Source organism: Centruroides vittatus, unplaced genomic scaffold (assembly GCF_030686945.1).
Source record: "Centruroides vittatus isolate TY-2023 unplaced genomic scaffold, ASM3068694v2 contig_1012, whole genome shotgun sequence".
In the NCBI taxonomy this organism is placed as follows: Eukaryota; Metazoa; Arthropoda; class Arachnida; order Scorpiones; family Buthidae; genus Centruroides; species Centruroides vittatus.
This window is the reverse complement of record NW_027120659.1, coordinates 874,417-902,110: the sequence shown is the minus strand read 5'-3', so window position 1 is coordinate 902,110 and position 27,694 is coordinate 874,417. Positions and strand designations below refer to the sequence as shown.

The 27,694-nt window shown below is 30.5% G+C and overlaps 3 protein-coding genes across 4 annotated transcripts in view; 2 read left to right on the top strand and 1 right to left on the bottom strand.

The window, feature by feature from the left end:
• The window catches only part of LOC136986253 (uncharacterized), a 171,553-nt gene that overhangs the window by 73,187 nt on the left and 70,672 nt on the right, over nucleotides 1–27,694 (bottom strand). The window lies entirely within an intron of this gene.
• cold (coiled) lies at nucleotides 7,110–13,675 on the top strand. Its single transcript, XM_067279971.1, has 4 exons — nucleotides 7,110–7,269; nucleotides 10,010–10,129; nucleotides 10,272–10,450; nucleotides 13,102–13,675. Exons 1-4 carry the CDS (start codon nucleotides 7,224–7,226, stop codon nucleotides 13,180–13,182), a joined length of 426 nt encoding a protein of 141 aa, XP_067136072.1. The 5' UTR covers nucleotides 7,110–7,223; the 3' UTR covers nucleotides 13,183–13,675.
• LOC136984276 (alpha-glucosidase-like) lies at nucleotides 19,201–27,511 on the top strand. 2 transcript variants are annotated; one of them, XM_067281305.1, is made up of 10 exons: nucleotides 19,201–19,712; nucleotides 22,647–22,826; nucleotides 25,451–25,593; nucleotides 25,674–25,799; nucleotides 25,870–25,992; nucleotides 26,105–26,220; nucleotides 26,298–26,493; nucleotides 26,563–26,736; nucleotides 26,807–26,929; nucleotides 27,032–27,511. In XM_067281305.1, the coding sequence occupies exons 1-10, from the start codon at nucleotides 19,283–19,285 to the stop codon at nucleotides 27,398–27,400; spliced, it is 1,980 nt and encodes a 659-aa protein (XP_067137406.1). In that variant the 5' UTR covers nucleotides 19,201–19,282; the 3' UTR covers nucleotides 27,401–27,511. The 2 variants fall into 2 exon arrangements, with proteins under 2 accessions (XP_067137406.1, XP_067137333.1); XM_067281232.1 differs by having other exon boundaries at nucleotides 25,674–25,803; nucleotides 25,874–25,992.

Sequence of the window (27,694 nt, the reverse complement as noted above, 5' to 3'; positions counted from 1 at the left end):
ACTTCAGTGTCCTCAATTCTTAAATTTTACTACTACTGAATGTGTTTCAATATTTAATTTACAGTTTATCATTGTATTAGATTCTTATGTCAAATCAACTCAGTTGAAAAATTGCATAATATTATCTTTTCTAGATGTCAGACAAAAGATTCAAGATGCTGAACAAAAAATTTTGGGTTGAATTTTTTCAATCTGAAATTTTTTATTCTATACTTGATCTAAAGATAGATATATGCAATAGTTGAAAATGTTTATCAAAATATTAAAACTGACCTCTAAAAAAGATAATAGCAAGGTTGAGGCCAAAGTTTTAAATGTGAAAACGTGTACGTCAGATGTTCAGCATTTCCTGTAAGCCTAGAAGTTTGACAATGGTGTTTGGAAAATCAGTGGAATCACGCTTGACATTCCAAATGCCATTGTCAAACTTCTAGGCTTACAGGAAAGTAGCACTGAATGTTCAACATACACGTTTTTGTGTTTAAGACTTCGGCCTCAATCTTGCTAATATAATAAGTTTTTAGTGGTAATTTTCCAGTAATAAAAAAATGGGGTACTTTTCAATAATAAAAAAATTAACTACTCATAATCTGTAAAAAATAACATTAAATATGTGATTTTTATCATGTCATAGATTAATTCATAATGTGAGTTTTTACCATATTGACAAGTTTTTTGATTTTTGAGACTAATATATTTAATGTTAACCAGCTTTTAGCAGTTATTTGTAATTAATTTTATTTAATTATTTATTTATTGCATTAAATTTGGTGGTGTCTCATGGACAATATTTGCCAACCCCCATTACAACAATCCTAATTAATTAAAAATGCACTGTAAATCTAGAACAGTGGTTCTTAACCAGTGTTCTGCAATCCTACCTTGAGTGTTCTACGAAAGAAAAGATTTTAGTTTTTATTCAAATTTATTCCCATTGTTATATTTGTAGACAATTCCATGTTTTTTATTTTATTCAATATATTTAAGTTTATTAGTTTATTGCTTTATTGTTTTCCAAGAATAGTGAACATGAAATTGCTTATCAATTTTTGAATATGTTGATGCTAATGCTCCATGTAATGAAAAGTATATGAATGGTGTTCCGCTGCCTCAGAAAGGTTAGAACCACTGATCTAGAATGAGAAAACAATGTGCAAGTAACAAAACAATAACAAAATAAAAAAATATATATATATATATTATTTGGAGTAAGGTATGTTTTTCCAAATGGCTTTGAATTTATAGAAGTCAAGGAACAATTTGTCTTTGATTTCAGTAACAGTTTTTTTTGATAGCAGTAGAAGAAAGATCGTTACATTTAGGTGGCATTAGGGTGTATGAATGCAAGTTAATAATTTACTGTTAAACATAGTAATGTGGATGAAGGTATAATGGGCTGGAAGAAGACTATTAAAATATTTGTATGTATAGATATGATCAAAATAATCTATACATTGAAATAAGTTAGGAAGGCTGAGATGGATTCACACATCAGAAAAATTTGTAGATGGCAGATGCGATAGTTTGTTGAGGGTAAAAAAAATTTTGTTTAGCTCTAAATTAAGTTTATTTAATGTTGATGCAGGAGCTAAGGCCCATGTAGATAATGCATAATCAATTAAAGATTGGAATTTAGTGAAAAAATAGCAGAGTATATTTTTATTTGAAATGCTTTAAAATTTCACCAAAGCATTCCACAACAGATGGATATCTTTTTGATTAGATTTTCTATATGTAGGGTAAAAGAAAGTCTGTTATCGAATATGACCCTGAGATTGCAAACACTATTAACCTTTCAGCAGTGGGAGAGTCAGGTATGGTTCTATCCCTTAGTAGTGGAGACTATACTTGGAAAATTTTTAAAGTATTTTTTCATGCAATTTTTCTCATTTCCGTTTCAGAAAAGTATTTGTAAACAGTTATGTCTAGTAAAGAAAAGTCTTTTTTTATTGTTACATAATTCATTTTTATGTGAATTTTTTTTGCAGTAGTTTTTGGCAATACCGCTGAAAGAATTTAGTGGATATATACGTCCCTCACCACTGCCACATGATCGCCCTTGAGGTATATATACGTCCCTCACTGCTGAGTGGTTAACAATGTCTAGACATTGGTTATTAAAAAAATAAATTATTACTGGGAGAGTTTCTAACAAGGCTAAAAATAATAATTTTTATTTTGCTAGAGTTTATAAAATGTTTAGCAATTTAAATGACTTGTTTATGTGATTGATATGTTTTTGTAGTGTTTGTTCGCAACTAATAGCTATTTTTATGTCATCAGCATATGCATTTATAAAAGAGGGTAGTGATGCTAAAGAGAGGTTTGTTAATATAAGCTATAAAAAATATATTGCTGAGTATAAATCTTTGTGGAATGCCTATTAGAGGAGAAAATTGACTGAAATAAAAATCAGATATTTTAATTTTATAAGTGCAAAGTAAAAAAAATAATTATTAAGCTATGTTAAAATAATGCTATTTATATTAAATTCAGTTGATAGTTTATCCAGAAGAATATTTGGAGCTACAGAGTCAAAAGCTTTAGAAATATCAATATGGACTACATATGTTGGAAGTTTCAGTTCAAAGTTTTTCAATATTACATGTTGAATTTCTAGTAAATTACTAGTGGTTGAGAAATTGTCTAAACCTATATGGGCATGTTTCAAAAATTTTTAGCGTGGCTGAAATCATTTATATTAGACGGAAAGAATTAGGTTTTTTTTTTTAGGTAACAGAAACGACGGACATTGACCATTGTGTAGGTATAAATCTAGACTCAAGGATCAAGGGAAATAAATGAAGAAACACAAAGGTAGAAATAGGTGCTATCTTTTTATACAAAATAGTAGGAATATTATTATGACAATAGATGAAAGTATTTATGGATTTTATGACATCAAGGAGAATTGTGTAAGAGAATATAACTTGAGAAGAGGTGTGACCTGATAGATTTTTATTGTTTAACCCAGGACACAAAGGTTTAAAGGGTGTTATATGGAAAAAACATGATTTAGTTTGATTATAGACTTACATATCACTATTGGTAATGCTGTTATGACTTTTGGGTGTATTTTTATAGAATTTAGGAACAAACAGCCAGAACATTTTAAGATCAAAAGCAAAATTGGTAACAATTTTCTGGGAATAATTTAGATAACTTAATTTATATTCTTTGTACTACTGCTTTAAAGTAACATTATAAAATGTAGACTGAGTGTTTTCTTTCCTACTATACCATAAAGATTGAATATGATTGTGCATTTTCTTTAGTGTTCTTGTATGCCATTTTGACTGTTAAGATATATTTTTTTATAATTTAAGAACTTGCTAATAGAGTGAAAGAAATAATTATAAATATTTAGTGTTTTTTGTTTAACATTAATTTAAGGATCCAGAAGAAATGACCAATCAAGAAAACTGAAATATTTAGACAATGAAGACCTTCGAACTGTTGACCAATTGGAAATAGTACAAACATTATATGGGGTAAAGGCATGAATTTTGTTAAGAATAATTTGAATTGCACAATGGTCAGATTTAAAACTGGTAATAAGAAAGGTAGAAATTTGAGATTGAAATGAGAACACTGTTGAAAAAGGCATTCTGTCAAGTTGGAAAGTTTGTGTTGATTACAGTTAATTAATGTAGTAATAAATGTTGTAATGATTTATATACTGTATAAAAATTAGGCTATAAATTTAAATTTAAAAAAATTTCAAAATGCTCTTCTACAAGATGACCGAATTTATTAGTTTTGAATCAGTTTTAAATGTTTATGTAGCATATTTAATATACAAATAATTCAAAAGTAGTTAAAGTTTAAGTTAATTATTAAATTGGAAACCAAATAAATATTTATTGACTCAAAAAATTGTATACTTTTTTTTCTTTTAGGAGTTATTTATGAAAATAATAATTATAAAATCTTAAAATGGACGAAAAGGATCTGGAAGAACTTGCTCGAGAAGAACTACTTCGAGATTCAAAAAGAGCAGCAGTAAGAGCAGAGATGGTAGGAGCAATTGGTTGGGCAAAACCAACAAAGCCAAAGACAAACAAGAGATTTTTGAATACAATGATGCTAAATACTGTCCATAGTTCAAGTTTGATTACAAATAAACAAAGTAAGAACAAAACTTCATCATCTAGTTCTTATAAGAACAAAAATATTCATCTTGAAAGCAGAAAATGTAATGATCATCATTCGAAAAAAATGAAATTACAAACAGCAGAACTGCCATTAGAATCACAAAAGTCCTCAAGTAAATCTAATTTCACAAAAATTGCTGGATAAAGAAAAAAAATAAAAATTGAATTTTAATAAAAGTATATGTTTTAATTTATAATTATTATAATGAATTCAAATTATTTTAATAAATTTATGACAAACAGAAATAAATTTGTTAGAACTCAATACTAATAGCAATAAAACCCTTCAGACTGCATGAATAAATAATTTCATAAACAGTTTAACTAAATTTATGAAAATAACTATTTTTATAAAAAAAAAGAAGAGTTTAGAAGGGTTTCTTTTTTTTATTATTACAAGTTCCGGTGAATAGAGAGATTATATAACTATTTTTATGTATGTATGTGTGTATATTACTCTTTTATATGTTAATAACTATTTATTAACATATAAAAGAGCTTTTTTACTACGCCCACCCTGTCCCACAATGGGGACAAAAATTTTCTGGAGCACTCAGCCTGGATACCCAGTCCTCAGAGCAGTAGGCTATTCCCGAAATGTCTCGGCCATCTGGCTGCTTTTAACAGTAGGTAAGGCTGTTTGATAAAATTGGCTAGCATTTCTCCAACTTTATCCAGAGTTAAAGGTTCATTGCTTGCTTCATTCTATTAATTACAGTGGCTGAAAATCTCCATTTTTTGGGATGAAATAACATTTAATGCATAGTTTTGCAAACATGGATTTATGACCAATACTAAAGATCTCAAGTTCTTGCCAGGTTATTAGAAATTGCCCACTCTCCAACGTTAACATTTTCTTTGATTCATCAAATGTACAAGAGTTTTAACAAAAGCTTAAGATTTCTGATTAAATTATGAAAAATTGCCATTTAAATTTTGTCTCGAAATGTGATACTTGTAGATATATAAGATCATCTGCTTTTTGATACAAGAGAAACCAGTTTGAAAGTTCTATATATCTTAAGTCACGTCCCAAAACCACATTCTCTAGGTTCTGTAATTATTATACTTAATGACAATTTTACTCGTTATTAGCATTTATAATTTTATAAAATCCGTCACTACTCTCAAAAATAAGCTTTTTGTCATTTTATAATAATTAAAAATATAAAAATATTTTTAATAAAAGATCATAACAGATGGCGCCACATGCATTTTAAATGTTGCCGGTAAAGTTAAGCAACTCGTTGCCGCAGTTTAGCTCTATCTACCCTGTGAGCAATAAGAAGGTCATTTTTTTAATACCCATCTTGGGTTCGGCAGGTCCACAACGGGAGGACCGGGTGACGAGGAACTGTGCCTGACATAACCGAAAAAAAAAATACCCATGAAAAATTTCTTGAGGTTGCTTGTCCGAATTCGACCCATAGTAGTAGGCTAACACCTTAAGCTTTGATTCCACTAAAAAGTTTCCAGCAGCAGCGATGAGTGATGACGGCTAAGAATAGAACTTTATTACATCAAAGGCATTTTTGCATAGCCGCCAACGTAGCGTTGGCGGCTATGCAAAAGGCAATTGGAAACGCTAATATATTGTCCAATTAAAAATATACTGTCACACTTTTCAGCACGGGATTCTATTGTTCTAACATTAGATATATCTTATCACTTTATTGACTATCGAATGCGGTGAGTATTAGTGACAATGGCAAATATTCGAAGCCATGGAATTTCCTTTAGAGGCACGACGAGCTGCTAGAGTGAGATTAGCGAGACCAAAGTTTTAAATGCGAGAACATGTACGTCGGACGTTCGGCGTCACTTTCATGTAAGCCTAGAAGTTTGACAATGGCGTTTGGAATGTCGAGCATGATTCCACCGACTTTCCAAACGTCATTGTCAGACTTCTAGGCTTACAGGAAAGTGACGCCGAACGTCCGACGTACACGTTTTTGCGTTTAAAACTTTGGCCTCGACCTCGCTATTGTTTTCATAGAAACCGTCGCTATAATTGAAAATCTAAGTGGAATCTTTAACTGCCTCGGCCTTCCGGCCACTCATGGATACAAGAACGATGGTTTTCGAAGACCTATTAAGTCACAATAATCCAGATTGGATTATTTGTATACGGCAACGCGATACATGGGCGATCTGCCGAAGAGGAATGCCTTCCGGGAGGACTTTCTATGGGATTTTGGCATTCTGTTCAGGTGTTACAAACGGAAAAGAAAAGCGACGCGCGAACCCACGACCAACTCCGTGTTCAGTAGTTCTATCTATTCGACCACTGATTGACTTTTAAGTCATGAATTTTGATGTATTGTATTTTTTAATTTAAAAAATATTCATTGTTTTAAGTGATTTTAATAATAATAAAACACTTACACAGTATTTTATGAATTTTCTGGAAACATTCAAATGAAAACAATTTATGTAATCGAGTCTTTATTTTGCGATTGTTTTCAGATATTAATATTTCTCTCAAACAATTACGAGCCCAGAAACAATCTCGTAAATCCACGAATTTATGTTTTTATATCAATATTTCGAAATAAATTTCTAGCCGAATTGAGCCTACACAATCTAAATTTGTCAGGTGATGTCGGTTGAATTACCGAAGAATTAAAGGATCAATTCATAATCCAATAACTTGTCGTCTTTTGACAATTTTCTATTATCACGTGTCCAATCTAAAGTTTTAAAATAATGTGACAAAGTTTTTTATTTATGAATACGTAAAATCTAGGAATAAGTATCAAAATCAGAGGCACATTACAAGTCATTATTATATATTAATATTTCATGCCTTTCGAACGGAATAAATAATGACTTTATGAAAACTTTATTGATTCATATGACACTTCAAAAAATCCATTAAATATCATTTCCATATTTTTTTTAACGCGTCATATCTGGCAACTTTAAAATGTAAAACCGATAGATGGCGCTTTTCTAGTTTATATCGGGTGTTGTCCTTTTTTTTGTTATGAAGTTTAAGAACAAATTTGATAATTTTATTTAAAATAGTTTCATTTTATTATTATATAATTCATAAGTAATTAAATAACAATGATAGCTGTAAGCGTTTTTATATTTATCGGATTTATGTCATCAGGTAAATACCAGTTTTATTTTTGATTTTCGTTCAAATTATTTATATAAATTTTCAGTTGAATTTTCCACCTTTTAAATATTTATACAACCAATAAAATTATCACAGATACAAAACTGACTCGCATTGACTGTAAGGAAACTGATAACAAATGACATTATTTACCTAACGTTTCATAAAACGTTATTATAATATAATATTATGTCATTTATGTGATAAGTTTGCAAATGTGAATGACACAACACAGCTGTAGAGCATGCCTGTAGGAGCAAAAAATCATATATCTATATTACATAGAGAGATATGATTTTTTGCTCCTACATATCTCTTTATGTAACCCTTTGGTAAATGCCACATTACCAAAACCTAAAAACAGCCTACTTCCAGACACACTATGCTCTCCTGAGCCAATTGCTTGTTTAACAGACGTCCCAGCATGGTGATCGGATATTCTAATGACATTTATTGGTAAAGAATTAAGAAACGCCCAGTGTGTGGCCTTTTGAGAGACATTCTCCTCCAAATGTGGAAATCCAATGGTGGGCAGTGCCGGTCTCCGGTCTTGCTTGCGGATATCATGTTTGGTAAGCAAGTTGTGGTATGGGGACTGGTGCCTTCGATGTAACTATGTGCTCGTTATTGCTTGCACCTCGGCCCGGGTGGGGGTGAGCGCCCAAACTTTCTAAAACTATAACATTATGTACTTTGTGGTACACTCCAAGAAGAGTCAAATGGGCTACTCCAAGGCAGCACAGTTACCTGGGCTGAATAGTTAAATGAGATAGTCTTAGCAGAGTGTACAGTGTGACTCCTGATTGCTCCCTTAAAGTAGTGTAAGTTCACCAACCTGGTGGAGATTTGGGACTTAAAATCCCACTTCTTGGACACCAGTGTAAGTTCTCCAACTTTTGGGGAATCGTTAATCCCACGTCAGGATGATCTAGGGTTGTTCGTGTGTGGGTGTGGCAGAGGAGACACAGATGACAAGTATCTTACAAAAAACCGTTTATTTTAACATGAAATAACTTACACTATGCACAAAGTTTCTTTCAACAAATAAATGTTCGAACGTTTGAAGCCTTGAAGATGGTTTTCTCTATAGTTCCTTGATGGTGGGCTTTGGGGCAGCGGCAAGTTTGGAGAATGGTCGGTTGGTGTCAGTGACATGGCTCTCTGGATGGGCATCAGTATGGAAAACTCCGTGCATTGACACAAGTCTTCTTGCTTCCGAAACTTCTTGGAGAGTCCTCTGTCATGTCTTTCAAGATCGGCATTATCAATCTCCATTTTCCCTTTTTGTCCATTCTGATTGGTTCCACGATTGTCCCTAAGCAAAAGACGAGACCCGTTCGAGTCCCAAGAAGGTTCACTTTAGGGAATTTACCTGACACCACCCGCTAACTCTGGACGGAAGGTGTTGATGGGACTTTGAACTTGCGTTCATGTTATTTTATTGTTGTCTAGTCTACATATAACATCTTAAAATTTTAATGACCTGATGCGATATTCCCTTTTATAATTGATCTTTCCCCTTTTCCAAAATTTTTCTATGTTCTAATTGCTTGTATATAAGTGCCTTGTCAAAGGCCCATCTCTACTGGAGGACGCTCATTTACATTTATTGCATCATGTTTTACATTAATAATATTTATATATTTTTTTGTCTCTGTTTCATATGACTAGCACAACTGATCCGATCTTCAGTCGGTTTTAACAATGGTTGTTTTTCTAGTTTTGTTTTAAAAATTTTCTAATATAAATATTTAATTTCAACCCATTTTTGGGACTTCACAATAGGCTGATTTCGGGGGGGCAATATCTCATGAAAGGGTCACATGAGAGGTACGGTTTCTTTGACTTTTTTGCTCATATGGGCATGCTCTATGGCTCTGTTAAAGCCCCAACAGTTTTGTTCATTCACAACTGCAATTCTGTCCTTTTATATTTGCCACATAAAACTTTTATATACAGTGGAACCTCAGTATACGACCTTAATCAGTTCCTGATGTTTAGACTTATACCGAATAGGACGTATACCAAACCAACCTTTCTCATAAGAAGTCATGTAAAAATGATTAATCCGTTCTCGTGTAAAAAAAAACTCCTCTTGATATGGTATATTAATGGGGTTGTAAAATAATTGAAACACTGAGCACATTAATAAAAAAATAAATTTTATTATAGATTTTTATAGTTATTACAGTAATAATCGTAAATAATTGCTTCTGATATGTTGTCTCTAGCACACTGTTTTTCAGTTATCCAAAAAAAAGCAATTTCTCAACATGATCTAATGTCTCTGATCTCTGTTTAGAAATTGATTTAATCACTTTAGTCATTATTTGCTCACAGTACAATAGTATAAATTGCTTGCATTTCTTGCTGCAGTAAATGTTGGTTGAATTACTATTAATTAATAATAATAATAATAATAATAATTAATAAATCTTCAACTCATATATTTTTTAGTTGTAACATTAAATGTCAGAATTTCTAATTAGAAATGATTTAATGTTGTTATTAATGTTGTAGTGATGATAACCAACCAACAACTGAGCCAAAAGTGATTACAATAAGTAGATTCTACTGTATTATGAAACTATTATTCAAGAGCAATTTTGTAAAATAATTTAATATATAATGTAAAGATAAATTTTATTTTCAGCAATTTGAAAATCATTTTGTTAAAAATGCATTAAAAATAAGATTAATTTTAAATTATATAATATTTTTTGTTTTTTAGCATATTCTCTGGAATGCTATGTTTGTGAAAATCAAGACTCTAATCATGATAAATGCATTAAAACAACCAGAACTTGTGATGTTGATCAAGATAGATGTTTATCAGAAATTAAATGGGGAAGTGAGTACATTTAAATACAGTTTGTTCAAATGTAAAAAACAGCATAATAAATAAAATGTTATATTGTTTAATAAAATTTCTGAAATAAAAAGCATTGTTTATGATTTATGAAGTACAACATCTTAATGTAAACATTTTTCAGGTACTCCATATTGGGCTCCTAGTGGAGAGAAACAATTTTACATTTCTAAATCATGTGCAAACAATAAGTCATGTGCAACTTTAATTAAATCAAAGAGTTCTCTTTGTGACAGGATCTGGTATAATGATTGGGAATGTGCAGAATGCTGCCATGGTGATAGATGTAATTACTATGTTACTGTAAGTATACTATTAATAAATTTTAAAATTACTCTTTTTAAAATATAAATCTTACTGAACAATGCTTTTAAAGTAAAAATAATCCAGTAGAAAACTTCATATTAATACATTTTCCATTTATGGACTTCACATATTTACAGTTCTGTGTTTGCTATCATTTTTTGTATTTGTTGAGCTAAAATTTGCTCTTTTTTTTTTTTTTTTTTTTTTTTGTGAAAAGATTAACAAAAACAAACAATGACTAAAGAGAAAATTTATGTTTTTATTAGCATTAGCTAGAACTGTAACAAGATAGTTGAAACAAAGTTGATAGGAGAAATTAACATGAATATGAAAAGGGTTTTTCACTTTTATACTTCTTGCTATTGTAATCTGTAATCTGAGTATGTAATCTGAGTATTGCTTTTCATTTATATCTACACATATGCTGTCTATAAATATGTTAAGATTTTAGGCCAGTTGACTTATCTAAATTTATGACATGAAAAAGAGTATTTTTGAATTAATTATAAAATTAGTATTGAAGTAATTTTGTGGAATATGTAAATAGTTTCATATACAGCAAGTTCTCTCTTTACACAATTTCAAAATTATATGCTGCAATTTATCTTCTATGAGAATATTAAGATTACTTACAATGAAATATTATATTCATTAACATTGTGTGGATGATGATATAACCTCAGTTTTGTAATAAATATGGAGACTCTATTGTCTATAATACAACTATCACAGCTATTAATAACATTAAGGTGGCCTCAACATCTGGACCAAATTTAGTTAGCAGAAACGAAATTTGGAGATTTATTTTGAAATAAAACTTTTGGACTGTTTTCAATCTCCATATGTAGATCGAAAATGTTAGTCCAAAAGTTTTATTTCAAATTAAACCTTGGTGGAATTCAATTAAGGCTCTTTCATAGACATTTTTATTACTGTATTATTCTAGTCATCCAATTTGTAACTCTGTAAATCCATCTTGTTTTTCAGCCTTATCAGCAAGCTGTCAATTTTGACGACAAAAACTCTTTTTAAGACATTTCCTTGAGATGACTTTCAAGGATCATCTGGATGTTTTCATGCTATATGCAACTGAATTACACAATGTTTTCAGGAATTTTCTTTTAGCTAATCTGTATCACATAGATGATGATAATGATTAGCAGAGCATCTCAAAACTAAATGTATTCCATTGTACAGATTAATTTTAACCATGAAACTAACTGTTCTGTTTCTGTATTAAATTTTATCTTGTATAGATGCACATTTGTGTATAACTGCAGGTAACCCCCCGTATAACACAGGAGTTACATTCCAAAAAATTGCCATGTTATGCAAATCCGTGTTATACAAAACAAAGAACTAGTACGAAAAGGCGGGTTAGGTTCCAAAAATTAAAAAACATGCTATTATATTTTCATAATTAAGATAAATATCTTTATTAAAATTTTCTTAAGTGATACATGTTAAACAATGTTTTCTTTGTCATCACTAAGCACTTTTAACTGTGGGTGTTTTCTTTTTGGCAAGTTATCCTTATCCTCTGAGCATTTTTCTGCATTATCTTCAGATCTGTCTTTACCTTTTGCAAAAAGTATGTAATTTTAGATTGCTTGCTTTTAGTTATAAGGAATCTTTATAAATTTCCTTATATGGTGCTAAGCACTTATGAAGAATAAAGCAAGTATGGAATAAGGAAAAAACATCTGGCAACATTAAAAGAAGAAGCATCGAGTTCTGGCAACATTGAAACAAGTATCGAGAAGGACCATGTGTATTGACAGAAGCAGGAAAAGAAAATTTACGTACTTAAGTACTAATAGTTCACAAAAATAATAATTTTCGTGAACTATTGGTACTTAAGTACTGTATGTAAAAATTTATTACATTTCATGTTGTATGAGGGTTTTACCCAAGTTTCGAACCTTGTCAGAATGAATCTGTGCTATAAAAGTACCGTGTTATACGGGGATGGTCCCAATTCTCAAACTGTGTTAGGGTGAATCCGTGCTATAGAAGTGCTGTGTTATACGGGTGTTAGCTGTATATGGAAATTATTGAAACAAAAAATTTTCTGCCTTAAGCAAGATTCAGTTTCTTGCAGTTTATTTTAGACAGATTTTACTGTGTAATTGTTTAAAAGGTACCTTGTAATGAGAGAATAAATATTAATGATAAATATTTTTACCATTTTTGAAGGTCATAGAATATGCTTTCCTAAAATTACATATATTTGAGTATAAAATCTTCCTTTTTACATATGATTTTCCAAAATGCATACTGTACATCATGTAAAAAGAGAACTTACTGTATAAATATATAAAAGCTAATGAAAGTTGTTTTTGTCAAATTTTGCCTATTTTTTAAAAAGACATTATTCTATTAGTAAATCTATGGTTTTGCAGAAAAAGTATTATTAAGTATCATCAGAAAGTGGTTCTGTTTATGGTATCAAATTCAATTCTTAAAAAATTTATAATTACCCACTTTGTTTTTAATTCAATATTGACAAATTTTAAAATTAACCTAATTATACATATTGATTGATATTTTAAACAACATTAAGAAGAAAAACAGTTGCTATATACTTGAAATTTTTTATGGATTTTAATTAAATATATATAAATGTATTTAATAATGTTTTATTACAGCTGTCAGGAAGTCATTTGCAGTCAAATATTTTGATTTCAAGTTGCATGATTATCTTCACTTGGATCATAAAATTTCTATGAAGTATAGAATTTTTTTCATATAAATATTTTGTAAATGATAAATCCGTCCACAAAAAATATTAAGATATGCTTATTATGAACTTGTGATTTGTCCGAAGATCATTTCATATAACATTCCATTTTTAAGTTTTCAAAATATTTTTGTCATAATCAAGATGCACATAATTTAATAATTAAATTAAATTTTTAATGTTTTTCCTTTTGTTTCCTTTATGTAATATATATATATATATATTCAGATTTATTGTAATTCATTGAATCTCTAAGTTAATTTGCATTAAAAACTATTTTTTTAAATATTACAGAAATAATAATATCGAGAAAAACATTTTTGTCTTTCACTGGTAATATAGATCTGAAATATATATACTGTATTGTTATTGTCTACTTTAATTAAAATAGAACACTTTGTCATTATTTGTCAAAATATCTATTTCATAAATATTATATTATATTTTTTATGATTACTATTACACACATTTTCTATGTAATATTACATTTTCAATTAAAGTATATGATTGAAATCGTAAATAGATGTGTATTATTCTTTATAACTGATGAACTGTAGCATGTTTGCTATAACTTCATGCATGTTTCCATAAGAAACAGTTTGCAAAAGCAGTACTCTTGGCTAACAGTTGTCTTTGGGACTAAATTTATAATAATTAAAGCATGTTGATACTTTTATTTAGGACACTGCTGTTGCTTCTCCAATGAGGTAACATGGAAAGATACATTTTGTAGCATACAGTCACAAGGTGACTGTTTTGTTTCTTTGTTTCATGCATGAAGTTACATGAACAGACTAGTTTGTGTTTTAAAGATCAATTTATAACTGAAAAGTATATTCCTTCACGGAATAGAATATAATTTTTATTTCTGATAACTATAGTTTTTTATTTTAGTTTTTTGTCAAATAAATATTCAAAAGGAATATAACATCCAAATTAACGATATATCTTCCTTTTGGAGATGTCCTCCATTTTGACTTCTAAAAAAAAATCCTCTTTTGCAAAACATCCAAGAATTACTGTCAAATTCAAGCAACAATGAAAAATATTTACATTAATAGATCAATAGATTTCTGTATTATTTTTACTCCAAGCCTGTTCAAATTAGTTGTGGTGGAGTCTGTAAACAGTCTGACTCCAACCATTCTCTTTTTTGAAATGAAATAACTTAAAAATTGCAGCCTGGCATTGTGATGATATCACGATAAATGTTCTTTTCAGTTAAATTATGATCTCGGTTTTATTTTTACTTTTCCGGCTGTTTTGTATATATAACAAGGGAAAGTATGGGAATCGTGTCAAGTTTGATCCTCCGAGAATTTTGCAAATCACGGAGACATTTTGAGACTCCCTGAATCCAAAAAAATCAAAATAATTAGCAACGAGTTGCGTAACTTTCCCTGCTATTATGAGATTTTATTTTAAAAATCACTTTTTAATTATTAATCATAATAAATAAGATTATATGTAGCGCCATCTATTATGAGATTTTGTTGTAAAAACGATATATTTTTAATTATAAAATAGCAAAGGACATAATTTTGAGGGTAGAGATGAGTTTTATAAAGATCTGTAAATGTCAACAAGTAAAATCATTAAACCCAATACCACGCGAGATATGACACGTGACCACCCTCTATCTCGACCTTTCATCAAAATTTAATAGCGTCAATGCCCCTTATACACAAGCTACCGTGCCAAACTTTGTTTCTTAATTTTCACCCATCCTGAGATATCAGAGGAAATAGACGCCAACGCATGCACACATGCATTCATACGTATCCGCGGAATTTTTTGGGGTTCGGGAAGTCAAAATGCGGAGATCTGCAAAAAACTCGGAGGGTAAAATTTGATACGATTCCAATACTTTTCCTTGTTATGTATATATAACAGATGGGAAAGTTACACAACTCTCGTTGCTGGATTTTGTTTTCGTTGTTTTTCTATTGACTAATTTAATTAAGAACAAATTATGTTATAGATATATAACATAATTTGCTCTTATATCAAAAATAAATAATAAATAGTCACAAATAACTCTCAACCAATAGAAAAGCAGTAAAATTAGTAAAAAAAAAAAAAAAAAAGTGATTTTCAAAGAAAAACGTCCGAGATGTAAAAAATATTGCGCCAAGTAAAAACTGTGGCACCCGAAACGAAAGTCAACTCTTTTTCTTGGGAGTTTCTCTTTGATGAAGATAAGTTTTGCGCTTCGAAACGTTAACATAAGCTTTTTTTTTTTTGTTTTTTAATTGTCTCTTCGTTTCGCATTCTTGTTTTAGTAACATGATGAAACTTTCGGGAATCAATTTCAAATTACGCCAATGCTACTTCAAATAAAAATTAAGTGAAAGAATTCGATTAATTTTAATTTGCTGCATCTTATGTGCAGAAGTTAATTATGGATTACCATAATTAACTGCTAAACATTATAATTTAAACTTCCTTAATATATACATACATTAACTCTTTTTGCCCTGGAGGCGCCAAGAGGGCTCTTTATGCAAGCTCATTAAGAGAGGAACGGTGCAGCCAGATGGTGAGGGACGGGGCCTGACATGTCCAAATGGACCATTCCGCAAATTTTCTGGGAATTTTTCGACCCGTCAGTATTCGATCCCGAGTTGTCCAGAGCGGTAGGCCGTCCCCTTGACCGCTTGACCATCCAGTCATCCGCCTTTTGCATAAATCTTTCTTTAGTTTGTTACAAAGTAAAAATCACAAAATACCACTTTTTATTGATATAATGCATATTACATTTTATAATACAACTGTTCATATTCGTGTGTGACAGTTTTCTATAAATGTATTAGTTTGCCCTTGTAACAGGTTTGGAATTTTGGCGCCCTGGATAAGTGTCCTTCTGCCCTTGCCTTTTCACAGCCATAATTGTGTATAGGATTTAATAACTAATTGAGAACAATATTCATAATATATTTTAAACGATAATTTATGACCATTATCTAATTTTTTTGCAATACATAAATTAATTTTTATTTGTTCTGTATATATTATTTGAAATGCGCCTCCTTGCTTTTTAAAAATATATACTGTATATGTATTAGTTTGGAATTTATATAGAATTTCAAAGAATAATGAAAATATGCCACGTAATTATTACTTTATGATTCTTGCATAAATTTAATTCTTTAATATTGCAGATTTAACATGATATGCATAACTTTAAAAAAATCCATTCAGTACTATTGCGTAAAAAGGTTATATGCGTTGTCTATGACGATGATAAGATAGTCAAAATAAGAGTAACTTCGAAATCAATCATTTGATTAGATAAAAAACTGCAATGTTTATAAACACATATTGTTTAAAGAACGGGTGAAATTGTATATATGAATTGTTACACAAGTATTGCGAGTAACATGAAAACAACAGGCCAGATGTCCGAGGTTGTTAACATTTCTGCCTGTTGATCCGGCGGATCCAGGATCGACCAACCAAGCAACCAGCATTTAAGGAATTTTTCATCAGCGGTCTATCTCGGATATGTGGAGCCCTCGTTGTTCGTGGGCCTGGTTGAACCCATATTGGGTATATAAAAAGGTTCTCTTAATGCTCACACAAGTGATAAAGTCGGACGGCCGGATGGCCGAGCGGTCAAGATGGCAGCCTACCGGTCTGGGTGAACCAGGATCGAATCCTGAAGAGTTGAGATATCCCTAGGAATTTTTCGGTGGTGTGCCCGTTGGTATATGTCGATCCTCGTTCCTCATCACCCGGCCGCCCCATTGTGGGCCTTGCCGAACACATAATGGGCTTGCTATAAGAGGCGCTCTTAGTGCCCACAGGGCGGAAAGAGTTTAGAAAGAAAAGTGGAGAAGTCGCCGGCCGGATGGCCGAAAGGTCAAGGAATTAGGATCTCGATCTCAGAAATTTTCATGCGGATGTGTTGAGGCTCGTTCTTCGCCATTGTCGTACAGTGAATGTGATCCACTGCAAGAACACTCGGTGGGCAGGGGTGGACTGGCCTTAAAATTTCTGTGTGGAAAAGATCATTACCGGCCCAGCCCATAAATAAAAAAAAATGACTTTTTTCTATTTATATTTAAATGATATTCAAAATACAACATTGACAAAAATTGCAATAAGCACAAGTCTAGAACATTAATTTTTTATTTAGAAGTTTGCTTTGTTGAGCAATAATATTAACACGTTATATCCGAATAATATATTATAACAACAAATAGGACAATTTTTGCAAGCTTTGCAGGAAGAGGATGAAATCGAATCTTTATCGTTTTCTAGTTGATCATCAGTAGAATGTTCATTTTCGTTTAATTTTATAAAAGTTTCACTGACATTTTCCTTTAAAATATTCCATGACGATTTAAAATGTTGCAATTCTGAAATAATATTGAGTTGCTTCTGGATTAAACTGTAGTGACACTTTACAGCTCTATACGAAGTGTCCAGTGAAGTCGGGTTAAAATACCAGATAGTCTTTTCAATTAGGGTTGGCCCTCGGGTTGGTTTATTTTTGCGTCTTTAGTTAAAGGATGATAGAATCGTTTACGAATGTACAGTACTGTACAGTACATACGTATACTCCCTTGGACTTCACTTAGTCTTGAAAAGGGGTCGAGCGCGTATGGACAGTCTACGAAAGTATATGTGCATTTGTACACAATTCTATCATCCCTTAAAGACGCAAAAATTAACCAACCCAAGGACCAACTCTAGTTGCGTCGAATATATGTACGAAGCGGGCTCTTGGTATTTAGTGCGATTACAAACGACTAGATGTCAGTATTTTAAATTTTTATTTTATATAGCGTTATATTGTTTTGTAATATTATGTTCGACGCCGCAGGTTGCCCATCTACAATCAACGCCATTGTGGGTGAATGGCAAACTAAAAATTAGTTAGCCGAACCTAAAAAATAGATTATTTTTAATTAAATCGTTTGGAATATAGAGAAATTATTATTGAATAACATTTTTACTTATCTAAAATAAACGAAATGATATAATTGGCTATTAAATCTGTTATGATTACAATCAACGTTTTGGTGGCAGGGTGAAAAACCAGTAACTCGTGCTTCCAAAGATTCATAGGGGTAGTGAATAGTTTCTAGCAACGTAAACAAATGACCAACTTTGTCTGTTTTGATTATTTTTCTCTTAGGATGCTTTGTTTGGGCCGAGTCGGCCAATGTAGTGTTGGACTCGGGTCGGCCGGACTAATTTAACTTCGGCCTCTGATAGGGCCGGGTAAAACGATAAAGGCCTACACATATATCTATATTACACCTAAAAATTGAAATTTATCTTACTTAACGAAAAAAAATAAATGAATTTTTTTTAAAAATAAAACCGAACAAAACGGTATATTATGTACAGTATATATTTAGAAAAACGGCCCAAATTGTATACGGCCAAATTGTATACGGCCCGTGTGGAATTTTCCACATTTTCCACATGGCCAGTCCGCCCCTGTCGGTGGGCACGAAAAAAGACTTTTTGCCAAACCCACAGGTCCGACGGCCGGATGGCCGAGCGGTCAAGGTGGCAGCCTACCGCTCTGGGGGACCCGGGATCGAATCCGAACGGGTCGAAAATCCCCAGGAATTTTTCGGGGGGTGGTCCGTTTGGATATGTCGGGCCCCGTCCCTCACCACCCGGTCGCCCCAACGGTATATTATGTACAGTATATATTTAGAAAAACGGCCCGTGTGGAATTTTCCACATTTTCCACATGGCCAGTCCGCCCCTGTCGGTGGGCACGAAAAAAGACTTTTTGCCAAACCCACAGGTCCAGTTATCCGCGAGTTAGAAAAGAAAATAATAATAATAATAATAAAATTTTCACGCAAGGTATAATTTTTATATAATATTTTATTTATCGCTTATAAAAAATTTAACTTACAAAAATACTTTAAAGCCATCAACTGCTTAAAATATTATTTTAAAAAATAATAATGGCTGCGGCGTAGTACAGTAGCCTCGCAATGCGGCTGGATACGATCCAATCACGTAGAGCATTGCATCATCCGCGAGACTACTGACCAGACGAGGAAGTTAGCTGCGTGGCATAGATTAGATAGGACGCGAAATCTTGCGAGGAAGATAAAATGGAAGAAGATAAGAATAAAATAAATTCGATGGGAGATACGGAAGTCGAACTGAACGAAGAAGAAGCGGTTAAGGAACAGTTGACCCCCAATGACACTCCGAAGGTAAAATACGTGAACAAAGACTTCCCGGATAAAAATGGCGACGCCAAGATCGACATCGAGAATATCCATTTGAATGTCGGAATGGGAAAGGAAGAATTAATGAAATATGCGAACGAACCCGCCTGGGTCCGTGCAAGAATGATTCTTTTTATCCTCTTCTGGGTTTGCTGGTTGGGTATGTTAATTGGGGCAATCGTCATCATCGTCTTGGCTCCCAGATGCGCTCCTCCACCTCAACTAGAATGGTGGCAGAAATCCGTTTTCTATCACGTCTACGTTCCTTCGTTTAAAGACGGAGACGGCGATGGAATGGGAGATCTCAAGGGTAACTGCTTAATTTCAATCTAAATCACTATATATGTATATGATGTGTGTATTGTATGTGTATATACATATGAGGCGAAATTTGTAATCTGATACATAATTTGGGGCAAAAAATTCAAATTTTTATTGCCCCAAATTGCAATAAATTAGTTGCATTATGTATCGGATTACAGATTATATATCCTGTTTTAAAATGGTGCATAATTAATTATTGGGTTTCGAATTACGACTAAATTATGGAACTTTAATGTTTGCTCTACTGTTATATTTATTAAAAAATTGGAGCACTGTGTGTAAAAGATTGTACATAATCTCGTAGTTTAGCAATCTCTGCTACTATTACATCATCTTCGTTTCAAAGTCCTCCTCACCATAGTCTTTCTCTGAAGTTGATGACCTTTCTGTTCCAGGTTACATTTTTTCCTTGAATGTTCTCCTTGTTTCTTATTTATCGGCAAATACCAATTGCAAATAGTAGTCCTTGGAAACAACTAAAAAGGGGGGAGAAATTTGATATTGTGGACTTGATGCCAAAATTGGTGATTCTTTATTCAAAACTTCTAATGTTTCGGTAAAAAAACTTAAAATTATTGTTAGTTTTTTTGTGGTAATTCCGGTTGTGAGTGATAAAGTTAGATTTCCTTTCAATTCTGTGACTACTACTTATTGATCAATTAATTTTAGTTAGACTTCTGATGGTGTTTGGTACTTTTTATTTTTGTATGATTGATTAAAATTTGGTGGTTTTAAATTATAACAAAAAAGTTATCTGGAAAGAGCAATAACAATGCTTGTGTTTAAGATTGCTCTTTGTAGAAAATTCAAACTGAAAAAAAGGAAAGACACTACTAGAATTTAAGGGATAAACTTTTTTCTTAAATATAATTAAGGAATTTCAATTCTTAATAAATTAATAATGTGTTGAAATATCTTTTAAAGTAATATGATAAATATTTTTTTTGTTTTGAAGGATGTTTTTTTATAGTGATTTAAACTTATAACTTTTTTTAAAGTTATTAGATTAAACTGATGGCAAGGTATCATTGATGTTGCTAAACTCACATGGACAGGTAATGGTTGTTCACTTTGATGTCCAGTGATGCTCGTCTGTCACAGAAAGCAGACACGGTCACCATTGTCGATGACTTCGGGTGACCCGAACTGACCTCATTAATTTGGATTTGGTTCATTAAATAATTATTGATACAAAAATAGATTTTGAAGAGGAAGTGATACTTCCTGTTATTACATGATGTAGAAACCAGTATTGAAGAGTTGAATGTTTTTGGGTGGAGTCGAAGTTGGTACAATTCTTCTGACTACGGGACTCTGACCTTGAATTTTACTGTTGGTGAAATGTGAAAAAAAAACTTTCGAATCGAAAAAAGTTTCTTGGAAAACGGATGCTTTGATAAATTTAGATATTAAAAAAGATATTCATCTATAAGGGCCATTTCATACCAAAATTTTATGCATATTTTCAGAAAACAACTTTTATTAATCTAAATGAAGATACTCTCATCCTCCATTTGTATGAAATGAAATATTTCTGTAGTAAACAGGGTGGGAAAAACTATTTTGTGTGCCAATTTATTGTGTAATTTATGAATCATTATTTTTAGCATTTTATTGTATTTAATTTTTTTTCAAAATGACTACATTTAAATCAATTTTTGAATGAATTTTCCTTTTATTAGTTAATAAAAGGGGAATTTGTTTGTCTGATTAAGTTGTATGGTTTCTTTTATGTACTCAAAAGTTTTTTCAAGGTAAATTTGTTATATCCGTTTTTTGATTCTCACCATAAACTTTAGTACAACTTTTTTTATAGAGAAAGTTTTAGGTAAAAGTATTCAAATATCTAGTGGTATCTTTCTTATGAAACAAATCTTAGTGTGACATTTTAAAAAAGGAAAATGTCAGCGTGCATATTTTAAATTTGTGGTAGTCTGAATATTTGTTTATGAACTCCGCCACACTAGCAGAAACAGGATTCGTTTGGTTTATCCTATTATAGAAAGTTGACAAAATAAAAACCAGTTACGTAAAGAAATTAAGGATCGTAATGCACAATTTTGTTAACTACTTTTGGATGTTCAATGTAGCATTTTATTTTTTTGGTTATCTTCGAAGATTCTTTATAAAGGAGTAAAATGAATGAGAGAAATTATGTCAGCTAAAAATGTCATCTTCTTAGAGGTAAGTAAAAAGTATGTTCTTTGTTTACAAAGATTTATTTGCATAAAAATAAATACATCTGATATAATCAAGTCTTGAAAATGTGTACTACTTGGTGAGAGAAATTCATGCTGCTGGAAGTTAGGTGATGTATCAGCTGTAGTAGTTTCTTCAGGCTAGCAGTAAACAGTTGCATGTGTGAATTGTGTCATGCAACAGTTTTGATGATGGGCCGGTCATCAAAACTGTTGCATGGCAAAGATAGTGGCTTTTGCCTGAACAGACGGCAGTGAGATGATCATTTGAGTTATTCAATATACATGTACAGCTGTCGACACGTGGTGACCAATCTATCGCTGAAATGTTGAAAATATGCCCATGTTAATCTTATTGTTGATAACTGATTTAGATATGTTTATTGTGTTTTTAGAATTAAGTTCATTTTGATTTGTTATGTAACCTGATATTTTATCTGTTTTCAATAAGATTTACCTATAAGAATGATATTTTGAATTATTTTTTTTTTGTTTCATATGCAAAATTTTCTCAATTTGAATTAATCTTTTTTAATTACTGTAATGTAAGAATTATTATATAAACATAGATATGTAAGATAGATATTAAGTGTGCTGTAGAATTTTTTACATAAATTGTTTTTTTATTTTTACATTATTAAATTATGTTAAAATAATTTTTTGTTTATTGTTTTATAATTTATTCATTTGTTCTATTAATGATATGTATAAAAAATTTTCAGGTTTAACATCCAAATTGGACTATTTTGGCAAACTTGATATCGATTCTTTACTTTTAAGTCCTATATATCAGTCTCCTATGAAAGATAATGGATATGATATAAGTAATTACACAGATATAGAACCAAAATTTGGAACTATGGAAGATTTTGAAATGCTGATGTCTAAATTAAAAAAGAAAGGTATTTCTTTTAGTTAAAATTTTAAAAATTTAATTACTGTTATAAATTGTTGCTTAACTACAAATAGAAAAAAAAATTAATTTTAAAAGCTTTATAGCTTTTAAAATTATTACATTTTTAATACATTATCATGCTTATATACATATGTATAAAGTAAATTTTTTTTATGCATTTTAGATGTACAGTACATAACATTTAAGTTTGGTATTCTTTTTAATTTTCACTTAAAGATGACACTAGCAATTTACAACTAATTGATTGTTTTTACATTTTTTTTAGAAAATTATATTGAAATTTAAAAAAAAAAAATATTTTAGAGTTGGCATTTAATTTATATAACCTATCAGAAAATTAACAACATTCAGTCTCTAAAAATTAAAATACAGTTAGGTCATAAATGATACACAGATTTTTTTTCTGTCATTTTTGTTTTTATTTATTGGTTCACACAACTATCTAATTACATTTATTGACTGATTGCCATACTTTTTCTCTGTTATATATAAGAGGGAAAGTATGGCAATCAGTCAAAAAAGGATCCCCAAGATTTTTACATTTTTGGTTCAGGACATGTTGTGAAACATCAGGAAATGCAAAAAAAGTTTGGAGGGGTTTTTTTCCTGTATGTATGGATGTTAGTGTGTGGGGGGGGCAAGATTTTGTTCACCAAGTTTGAAGCTTAATAATGCCTGTGCTTTTTGTTGAAAATTTCTGAAATTTTGCAGGGAGGTTTGTTTATTAGGGGAATTAATGCTATTAAATTTTGGGGATCAAACATAGAGGGGATGGGGAAATAAAAGGGTCCAGTAGGGTTGGACATAATAACAAGTTTACTCATTATTAGCATTTACAATTTTTTATAAAACCCATTCCTACTCTCAAAATTAAGCTTTTTGCCATTTTATAATAGTTAAAAATATAACAAGTTTTCAAATAAAATATTAGAACAGATGGTACCACTAAATGTTTCTGGGAAAGTTTATTAAGCAACTTCTTGCTAGATTTTCTAGATTTTTGTCATAAAGTATTGAATGAATTTATATTGATCAATAAATATAAATGAAAATGTTGAAAATTAAATGTTGTACACACATTTCTCAATTGTGTATTACAAGATACAGTACATTCCTTAAAAATAGTGAAAGATGAGAACTTTTATAGAAAGCTTAATAATGACCTTCTCCAGAACTGTGTTATACCAAAAAAAGTGATGTGTAAACAGAAAAATTGATTTATAATTAATTATCTGCATTAAAACAAAAACATGTTAACTGAAAGCATGTTAATTAAGGATTTGATTTAATGTGTTTTCTGTAACTGTGTTTGATAGAATGTATTTTTAGTGTGGTCATCCAATTTTTCTTACACAAAGAAATTGATCACTACATTCAACTAAAGATTGACTTTAGATGAGGGATTGAAAAATGTATTGCCTATTTCTTTGCATTAATTTTTTACTAATAATGAATTATTAAATTTGTTGTTAATGATTCTTGGTAAATGGAATTTTTTGAACTGATATCACAGAGATCTAAGTTCATCATTCAAAAACTATTTTTTACTTAAATATGAAGTATGCAGTTAATTATTATTGTTTTGAATTTGTTTTCTGTAGTACGAGTTCTAAAACCTGATGTTTTAAAAACTTCTGAAGATTTGAGTAGGTGTGCTGAGAATGAGTTTTTGAACAGAAAGGCAATATGCAGAAAAAGTTTGGGAATACTAACTCAGATCATTGTTGAATAGATAGATATTTTTGAATTTAGACTCCATTATAAGATCAGGTCTCACAAACTTTTGCAATACCTTGTATGATTCAATTTTTATAACATATGACAATATTTTAACAAGCAATGTTAGATTTTGAAAATTTCAAATTAAGGATGATATATTAAAAGCTTTTCTGTCCTTTTTAAGAAATTTGGTTAAATTGGGAATAACATTATCCAAGTTTTTCAACAGTTAACCTTGTAAAATGTTGCCAGAACGTTTTTAAAATTAGATCTTTTTAAAATAGAACTATTCGTTTTAAGAGAAATTTTCCAATATTTGAAGTCTTAAAATTAATTTGAATATTTATCTTAATTGAAGAACTTTTTATTTTTCAGAAACTAAGTTACTAGGAAATATTATTTTATCAATATTTTGTCCATATTTTTATTGTGCTTTTCTGAAATTTGTTCTTCAGAAAATGATAGATTATAATTTTTGAAAAATTTGGTTTGTTACGAATTTTAAGTAAAATCTATGTTTTGTTTGTTTAAATAATAGTTTTTTTTTTTAATGGATTTTAACTTTGGTTAACATTTCTTGGTTATGCACACTGAAACTAGCTCTTCTGGTTGAGATGATGTTACTTTACAAATTATTCAAGAGTAATTTAAATTGAAATTTTCTTTTTAATGTAAAAAGTCACACATTAACTTAATTTTTTTATTTGAAGAAAACTAAATTTTTAATGTATCTTAAATTTTGGAATTTTGGCATAGTTTTTTTCAAATTTAAGAAGTTGATTATCATTAAAATCATGTTTTTCATGCATAGTTTTATAATATAGTGTTTTATATCTATTACAGATTGTTGAAATTCAACTATATTAACAACTTTATTTTTATGAATTTTAGATATGAAAGTCATTATGGATTTTATACCAAATCATTCAAGTGATCAACATCCATGGTTTAAGGAAAGTGTTAAAGGAAATTCTGTATATAAAGATTATTATATTTGGGCTGGTAACAGAACTAGTGGTCCACCTAATAATTGGGTAAATAAATAATGTATTTAATTATTTAAAAATAATTTATGAAATATTAGCTAACAACAATTTATTTATTATATCTGTAGCTTAGTGTTTTTGGTGGTTCAGCTTGGACTTTCAATGAGGAACGAGGTCAATATTATTTTCATCAGTTTTCAGAACAGCAGCCAGATTTAAATCTTCGTAATCCCTTAGTTAAAGAAGAACTAGAGGCAAGTTTTTAGTAGCTAAAAAAACAAATTGAAGATGAAAATATAAAACCAAACTTTTTCATTTTTGTAGCAAGTATTGAAATTTTGGTTAGACAAAGGAGTAGATGGTTTCAGGATTGATGCTATACCTCATCTTTTCGAAAGTGAAGAACTGCTGGATGAACCAGTTAACGAAAATGCCACAGTTTCAAAAGTAATATTTGAAAATTAATTTTTTTAATTGTTAATCAATAATATTGTGTATTACATAATTTTTTAATAGTAATTTATTTACTCATAAATTTAATATGAAATTTATTCTTTAGGACAAATATGACTATTTGGATCATATTTATACAAAAAGTCAGCCTGAGATATTTATTATCCTTGCAGAATGGAGGGAAATCTTGGATAATTACACACAGACTACAGGAAATAAAAAGTAATAAAGATTTGATTTATATATTATAGTTTTATTTTAAAGAAATCAAAGATTAAGTTCAATTTTGTATGTGTTAGAATATTGATGACAGAAGCTTTTGATACACTTAATAACACTCTGTTGTATTATGGAGAAGAAGATAAGCCTTTATCAAATATTCCTTTCAACTTTAAATTGTTAGAATTGACTAAAGAGTCAACAGCCAAAGATTTACTTGAGCATCTCGAGTATTGGACTTCATCTTTGCCAGATTGGGCATGGCCAAATTGGGTGGTAAGTATATTTTATATTAACATAAAAATAATGTATATTACTAGATTTGAATTGATTAATTTTGTATAGCTTGGAAATCACGACGTTGACCGTTTGGCAAGCAGAGTAGGAGAAGAAGTTTTAGATGGAATCTTCATGGCAACATTATTAAATCGTGGGACACCAATAATTTATTATGGAGATGAATTGGGAATGTTAAATGCCAGAATATTGCCCACAGAATTGAAGGATGTTGTAAATCCAGTATGTTTTGAAAACTTACATCTGTAAAATTGTTTAAATATTTTTGTCACTTAACTTTTTTAAAATTTAGGATAAGCCTCGTGATGTTTGTCGCACACCCATGCAGTGGAATAATAGCACCTCAGCCGGTTTTAGTAATTCCACCAATCTTTGGTTACCAATACAAGACGATTTTGAAACAGTTAATGTAGAGGTATTGCTTGAAAAGACGTTAAAATCTGTTTTTTAAGCTAAATGTTTTTAATCTAATGAGATGTTTTGTATAAAATATAAAACATATCACTTTTTTTTTCAGAATGAATTACAAACTTCTCGATCTCATCTTAATGTCTTCCGTGAATTAGTAAAACTGCGATCTCAGCCTGCAATTAGGTTTGGTAAAGTGTACTATCTGTCAGAAAAACCAAATATGTTCTGTATGTTAAGAATAAGGAAAGGATCGCCCGGCTATTTAATAGTAATCAATATGGGAAATAATTCTTCCACTATAGATTTTACTAATAGTCACGAAAATCTACCTGATTCTGCAAATGTCGAAGTTAGGAGTAAAAATCTGACTGGACGTTTGGCAGAATCTGGTCATTCGAAGATAAAACTAAAAGATGTGACGTTAGGATCAAAGGAATCAGTCGTTCTGTCGTTCGTACCCAAATTTGATAATTGATTCCAAGATTCCTCAGCACGTATTTCTCAACTTCTTATTTTAATTTTGTAAACATTTTATTTTCTTTTTAAATATTATTTTAATAAAAGATTATTTAGAAGCATTGAATAATGTTTTCAATTTATTATCATAACATATAAATGTTTTAATTTTGAATTCTTAATAATAATAGTAATAACTGTGGATAAGCATTATTATTATTAAGTGTTAAGCTGGCTCCACACATCCAGTATTTGCCAAATGCTTGGCAAATATCAAGAAGTATAGATAATTTACTCGTGACTAATATTCTGA

What these genes read in the sequence shown, in the direction of transcription:
- cold (XM_067279971.1), top strand. Translation starts at nt 7,224, where the DNA reads ATGATAGCTGTAAGCGTTTTTATATTTATCGGATTTATGTCATCAG. An exon ending in TATCGGATTTATGTCATCAG is followed by an intron (nt 7,270 to 10,009) that starts GTAAATACCAGT and finishes TTTGTTTTTTAG; the next exon opens with CATATTCTCTGGAATGCTAT. An exon ending in GATGTAATTACTATGTTACT is followed by an intron (nt 10,451 to 13,101) that starts GTAAGTATACTA and finishes GTTTTATTACAG; the next exon opens with CTGTCAGGAAGTCATTTGCA.
- LOC136984276 (XM_067281305.1), top strand. Translation starts at nt 19,283, where the DNA reads ATGGAAGAAGATAAGAATAAAATAAATTCGATGGGAGATACGGAAGTC. An exon ending in AAAATGCCACAGTTTCAAAA is followed by an intron (nt 25,993 to 26,104) that starts GTAATATTTGAA and finishes TTTATTCTTTAG; the next exon opens with GACAAATATGACTATTTGGA. An exon ending in TGAAGGATGTTGTAAATCCA is followed by an intron (nt 26,737 to 26,806) that starts GTATGTTTTGAA and finishes TTTAAAATTTAG; the next exon opens with GATAAGCCTCGTGATGTTTG.